The 7,500-nt window shown below is 40.6% G+C and overlaps 1 protein-coding gene across 1 annotated transcript in view; it reads right to left on the bottom strand.

Annotated features, from left to right (window-relative positions):
- Window positions 1–7,500, bottom strand: part of ppp3ca (protein phosphatase 3, catalytic subunit, alpha isozyme) — a 68,318-nt gene that overhangs the window by 33,973 nt on the left and 26,845 nt on the right. Inside the window, exon 3 of the mRNA XM_063203754.1 lies at window positions 2,402–2,602. Within this exon, the coding sequence (XP_063059824.1) occupies window positions 2,402–2,602 (201 nt within the window). The remainder of the gene's footprint in view (window positions 1–2,401; window positions 2,603–7,500) is intronic.

The following is a 7,500-nucleotide window of genomic DNA, read 5'->3' as shown; positions in this document are numbered from 1 at the left end:
AACAAATACATGACAGAATTTTAAACTTCTTAAGCCATGGACGATCCAGAATCGATACGGCAAGTTCCAGAATCGATCCGAAGTTTCAATTACTTCCATGGATATTTCGGGAGCAAATGAATGTTAAATTAAATAAAAGCACTTCAAAACATTGCAAGACTGATACAGACTGATACAGAAAACAGCCAATAAATTGTTGCTCAAAGCTCAGTATCTGACTACTTGTATTGCCTCATCATGACTGATTGAACATTTGCTTTGCTTTCAGTAGAAATGTAATGCATTGCAATGCATTGTAGAATTGAATCTGATCGGATCGGATCGCATAGAATCGAATCGAATCGAATCGAATCGAATCGCTACCTCCCGAATCGTGATCGAATCGGATCGTGAGGGCAGTGCCAATCCACACCACTAGTAAGCACAGTCATGGACAGTTGGAGGTAGGACTAGGTTTAGGGTTAGTTGAGGGTTAGGGTTCAATGGATGATGGTGTCCTATCAAATTTGGCAACAGGTAGTAGCGGTGTGCATTAATGCACTGCCCTTACGATTTGATTCGCTTCGATTCCGATTCGGGAAGTAACGATTCCGATTCGAAACGATTCTGTCTGATTCTACGATGCATTGCAATGCATTACATTTCTACTGAAAGTGTGGGTAAAATAAAGATTCAGACTAGCATTTATGATCAGATGACATCTGCAGATACTGCTAAAATCAAGCAGGAAACATCATTGTCGAAACAACACTGTGTCTGTGCTGTTTCCCCCAACAAGGCCTGCTCTCCCTCTAGGATCGCTCCCCTTTATAGCTAGAGTAGCCAGCCAGGGCAGATCCTTTGCATATGCTAATGTGCCTATTCTCACCCAGGCTCAGCACATCTTCAGTTTACACAATCTCGGCACAGCATTACAACCTTGGCAGACTACAGTCATTTTAACAGGAATGAAAATAAACCTTATATATCCACATATATAGTCATATGCAATCTGAAAATCATCCTTCAAAAGCAAGGCAAATTTTTCATCAGACATGAGGCAATACAATCAGTCAAATACTGAGCAACATTTTATTGACTGGTCCAGAAATGCCCATTGAAGCCATTGAAGCTTGAAAAAATATGCCACATTGATTATGGTATTCGCAGAATTGATTATTGAATTGTCATGCCCCATATTGCAACGCATTGCCAAATTGATTATTGTTGACACCAGTAACAGGTAGACTATCTTGGTGAAGCAGTAGCACACGAAGAACACAAAGATTGACTGCAGTGAAGTCATGAACATTTAAGGTCGGTCTAAGGTTTTGGTTAACTGTAGGATTCATTTAATATAGCTTCCCTTTTCCTTCCTTCCTCCCTATCCAGGATAAGCACCTTGAGCTGAGTGCATGAAGTGTACATAGTGTACTTCACTGGTATATTTACTTCTCTCCCAGACAGCTTCCCCTCAACAGAACGCCACCAGAGATTCTAGGAGTATTATGCCTTATCCAGTCTCTCTGACACCAAAGGTGTAGATTTGACTTTGAAAGTGGTGGGGACATTATTATGGTAAATGGTCCGGGTCAACTATTTTTTTCCATTACATTTGTGGAAAAGGCGCTGTGGATAAGCTAGGTTCATCTAGAAAGTGGTATGGACATGTCTCCACAATCCACACCTAAAATGACACCCATGTCTAACACCAATATGTAGCCGGCTAAACTGGACTGCTGCTCATGCCTCCTGGCGGCCATGGCGGCCATTTAGTGTGTGCAGTGTCCGTCATTCATGCACTGCATTGTTGACCGTTGTTAGGGCGGCATCCAAGCACTTTCAGTGCACTGATTGTTTTCAGCGTGAGCACTGAAACATAGTGCCTGAAGTACACAAGTGCGCCATTTAAAACACGGAATGCACTGTGCAGGAACTGGATGCACCATAACAGTGCTGTAATTACATCAATAAGAGCACGTCTGCTTTGGCCAAAACTCATTGCCCTATTACACTGGGAACCCGGGATTCCCAACTAGGGTCAATTCCCAATCCTCCTCCATCTCTCTCTCCCACTTATGTCCCATCATACTCTCAAGCTGTCCTGACTGAAGAAAGGCTTAACCCCCCCCAAAAAAAATGCCAAAAGAGTTCTTCTACCTCTAATTTATTTCCACACACTGTTCACATTTGCAGAGTTAAGTTGCGATGGTTCGGTCTACTGACCTTTACTTCTTCAAACGTCGCAACTAAACTCTGCAAATGTGAACAGTGAACGGGAGCTTTCTTGTCTTTAACGTTGGTGACCCAGGGGTTCCACTCCTATGAACCTGTCCGAAAGGAGGTGTGCAAGAATTCTACACAAACAGAACCTCTAATTTATTCACCTCAGCTTCCTCCCTGCCCTAGCTACTGTACATACCCGTGACTGGCGCCTCGATGTCCAGCATGTTCTTCTCCTGGCGCAAGATGGCGGCGCCCTCGTTGACGATGCGCAGGGCCACTGCCTCCTCCACGCGGCCCTCCTTGGTCAGGTGTGCCTTCAGCAGGTCCACCCGCGGCTTCCCCTCGAGGTCAAACACCTCCTTCATCGTCAGCCGGTGGCTCAGGGGGAACGGGACAGCTGGGAAAAAAAGAGAGAGTGGAGGAAAGAGGAGAGGAGATTACATGACATTACATTACATTACATTGCATCACATACCATAGCATTCCATAACATAAAAATACATTACATTCAGCGCTTATCCAAAGCGATTAGACAGCTGAGAAAAGGAGGAAGAGGGCATCACATCACATAACATCACATTACATTACATTCAGCATATGCTTTTATCCAATGCGGGACAGCTGAGAAAAGGGGGGAAGAGAACATTGCATTACATAACATTACATTTAGACACTTTCACCCAAAGTGACTCAGAGAGAGGACATTCACAGCAAAATGTTTGAGTGTGAGGGAATACAGTGTATAACACTACACAAGTAGTACAAAATAATTATGGCTGGGACTTGATTAAAATTTTTAATCGAATTAATCTATAGGCTTTGAAATTAATTAATCGAATTAATCACATTTTAATTGCATTTAAATATCTGACTTGTAAACAGTGAAACTTATTTTTTTCACATGGATTTGGAATAATGTCAATAAATAAGCTTAATCTAGAAATATTGTTCATTTTTAAAAGAAGAGAGAACTCCAGCAGACTGTTCATCATGAGGCGAAATGCTGCCCTCCACACTGGTCTAATCCAGAACTATGTAGCTATATTATAGTGCGATTAAAATCAGTTATTTTTTTAATCGCGTTAATTTTTGTGTGATTAATTAATCGAAATTGATGCATTAATGTCTCAGCCCTAAAAATAATACACAGCAATAGGGCTGCACGATTATGGAAAAAATCATAATCACGATTATTTTGGTCAAAATCATAATCACGATTATTAATCACGATTATTGATTTTTGCAGATTTTTTTGAAAATTATAACAAGATGAAATATAACCAAGAATGAATTACATACGGGATGAGCAAAATAAAATGAATTGTAATAATTATGTAAAGGCAATAGCATGAAACTTAAGTGGACAGATTTCTGGCCAGAAACACCAGCCTGTCAGTATGTTCTGGCTTCAAGGACGCTCTCAAAAGTAGGTCACTATTGCCACGATTAAAATCATAAGTTCGATTTCACTATTTTATCACGATTTTGAATATTTTTCGATTAATTGTGCAGCCCTACAAAGCAATATACAGTATACCAACAAATATACCAACAAATTATGTGGAGACATGTCGAGTTTGCAGAAATGACTAGTTGATGCACAGGGTTATACAGGGTTAGGTTTTTTATTCTGGGAAACTCTCTCAGAAGACACGAGTCTTCAAAAGCTCGTGAAGGTTGAGAGAGAGAAATCCATGAGACATGATGGGGTAGTATACCACACTTTATGTGTGCGTTTAAATATTGATAAGGCAATATATCGCAACACTACTGGAACATGAGGTGTGGAGGAGTTGGGTTGCAGGTAGTCCGGGGGAAGGGAGTGTGACTGAAAAGCTGTTTACAGTATACTGTGATTGGGCACCAACCAACACCACCAAATCTGTTTGGATAACCAAGGGAGTGCTTAAAGGGACACTGTGCAGGAAATTGTCAAAAAAGGTACTGCAACTATGCTGATCATTGAAACTGGGTTGACTATCGCCAAATTTGATATTTACATTAAAGTTTACTAAGTAATAAACAAATATTTTCTAGTATGGTCCAAATAGAGTCATTTTTGCAGCTAAAAAGGGCTATTTTTGGAAATGGACGGACCATGGAGAAGATCCCCCTTTTCATGTACGAAAAGTGCAATTTTTCCAGTCATAATGAATACTTAGAATTTGATGGTGGTGGTAAGTATTCATGAAAAAGGTAACATTAGTGAATGGGCAGCATAAATTCTGGAAATAAACAACTAAAAATCACACACAGTGTCCCTTTAAACTTTGTAAACAAGACTACAGGCTTTGGCGGGACCTAGAGAACCTATCTTTTTTCCATATCGAGCTATCTCATGTACCACTTTCAGAATCCCAATTCAAGGCAATATGACTAAAAACAAGTTGCAGACTTCCACTTAAATAGCACTTTTGCAGTCATTACGGGTCAACATTTGTAATACTGTCAAAACCCAAACGAGGTAGCAGTGAAGTGTTTGCACTCTGCATCACTGTATGAGTATGGGTACTCGTGTCTGACCCCACAGCATTGTGAAACAATGTGTGTGTGTGTGTGTGTGTGTGTGTGTGTGTGTGTGTCTGTGTGTGTGTGTGTGTGTGTGTGTGTGTGTGTGTGTGTGGGTGTGTGTGTGTGTGTGTGTGTGTGTGTGTGTGTGTGTGAGAGTGTGAGTGTGTGTTTGTGTGTTTGACAGAGAGCGAGAGACAGACTCTCTTTCTGTGTGTGTGTGTGTGTGTGTGTGTGTGTGTGTGTGTGTGTGTGTGTGTGTGTGTGTGTGTGTGTGTGTGTGTGTGTGTGTGTGTGTGTGAAGACAGAAAAGTTCATATAAATACTTCCATGTGAAACAAAAGGATGATCGCTCCATGACATTCTCAAAATCGTAGTTGTGTAGAGTTGCCAATATCAGTCCCAATGCACAGTGTTAATAATGCATATTTAGAAATGCAGTGTTAATTCAACACTAGGAGAATACTCCAGGGCCAAATACACCGAAGAATATAATATAATAGAATAGAATAGAATAGAATAGAATAGAATAGAATAGAATAGACTTTATTGTCATGCCAGCATGAAAACTGGCTTTGGTCTCACAGAATAAAAACAGAATATAAACACAAATAGACAAAACACACATACAAATCCCTGCATCCACCCCCCCCCCCCCCCCCACACACACACACACGTGTTAAATTGACAATTTATAATTTACGACAAATTACTGTGTACAAAATTGGATGACGATGTGACTGTACGTTAGCATGGTCTTGGGAAGATGAAGGTGGGCATGCAGTGTCATGTCCATCAGCTTTCTAATCACCTCATTACCAGTTGCTACTAATGATTTCCAGGGATATTACAGGAAAAGAGCCCCGGGGGTTACTGGTTACTAATGTGACTATTAAAGTTGCCCCAGTCTGACATCATCTTATACGAGGTATGATGTCACCTGGCCCTGCCGTGGCCAACCAGTAGGGCACTCGCCTGCCATGCGGCTGACCCGGGTTCAATTCCCAGACCGGGTCCTTTGCCGACCCTCCCCGTCTCTCTCCCAATTCGCTTCCTATCCAACTCTCACACTGTCCTATCAAATAAAGTTGAAAAAGACCAAAAAAAAGTATGTGCAGTGCAGACACCTACTCTACATTCATGGGTTAATGCCAGCAACACATGGCAGAAGACATTAGACTAAAGGCATAGATGGATGGCTTAGAAATGGACGCAAAATGAAGAAACTGAGAAAGTAGGCCAAAGCAGGACAATTGGGAGACCTAACAGCACCATAGAAGAGAGATGGGGGAAGCAACACAAAAAACTTGGGAGGCCTACACTGCAAAAAAGGCAGTAACGGTGCATAGCTCCACACTGAGGTAAAAAAGGACTTTAAAATTGTTCTGTTGTTCAGCCTAAGTAGTTTTAGGTGCTTTATTGCCACATTTCTTGCAGATAAATCATTTTATTTAACTTTATATTTTGATATGAATAAAATGGCAAGGGAAACATTGAAGATTGTTACCATTTTCTTAATGTCTTCACACTGAAACAGTATTAGTCAAATAACTAGTTTTCTTCTACAGGAACACCTTAAAACTATTCATATCTGAGAAAAATATTGTTCTGCTGCTTCTCCGATGAAACCTAACAGATGTACCCTTTGATACAATGAAGGTTACAGTCAAGTGTGAAATTTGTACAGAGAAGATGGTGGTGGAGTCTCTATCACTCCAATGTGTACCTGGGTACCTTATGAAGCACAAAATCAAAAGCAGGTCCTAAGGGTTTCAAGAGGGAGTACAATAGAGAGAAAAGAAAAAAACAACAAACAACAGAGAAACTGTATTTTGCTGGTGTGGGCACGGCTTTTACAACACACAGTAGCATAGTGTAGCCTACAGTAAGCAACCTAAGACAAAAAAGATTTGTTTGATTCCGGAACGATACCATCTGCATTTGTCCAAAACACGTTAAAAAATGGATAGTGAACCTTAGTTCAAAATAACAAAATGACATTTTAATTATGCATGCTTCCTGAGTATATTATCATTTATTTACCCTCATAAATTCACAATGGCTGATGTTTCTGCATTACCTCACTATAGTGTTTGGCAACAAATGGGCTTTAGATGAAAACCAACGGGGATGTATATACCACCATCTTTTCATCTGTGCATCTTAATGCACACAGTATGCTTCCAACACCAGTAGCCTACGGTGTATCAACATAGACTACACTGAATAAACATTTTGATACAATTGTTACAAATGTAAACATTAATCCTCTAGTTTATTTTAATGCTCAGCTGGGTTGTACAGTCTTTTGTCTGTATACCTTTACAAACGCTCTCAACTGCAATACCCTGTTTCAACATTTTGATAAAAATTGTTATGAATGTAAACATCGATATTCTTTAGTAAAATGCGGCAACGTTTCTTTGAACGCTCTATTACTCGAGTGGGGTGTGTGTTTGAAGCTAAAGGGGGACGATAATGAGTTCCTCACCAGTGCATGACTCATGTTTAAGCGCACTTTATAATGTAAAAGTTGGCTTTAACAAAACACTGACCTCGGATTCATGAATTATTTATGCCCATATGCCAGCGAGAATCAGCCATAAACCCGGGGAGTGGGTGGAGTATCGATTGAATAAAGACCACTATGGAATATAAAAATCCACTCTCCTGAACCTGCGAGACTGTTAAACAATCCTCGGACCATATGGCAATACGCCACGAAGCCTCGGCTAACAATGTCCGCATTGAATTGCAAAGATCTCTGTTGAGATCGCAAGCCTGCGC

The sequence above is a fragment of the Engraulis encrasicolus genome, chromosome 7 (genome assembly GCF_034702125.1).
Source record: "Engraulis encrasicolus isolate BLACKSEA-1 chromosome 7, IST_EnEncr_1.0, whole genome shotgun sequence".
Taxonomy (NCBI): domain Eukaryota; kingdom Metazoa; phylum Chordata; class Actinopteri; order Clupeiformes; family Engraulidae; genus Engraulis; species Engraulis encrasicolus.
This window is presented reverse-complemented; position numbering and strand designations above follow the sequence as displayed.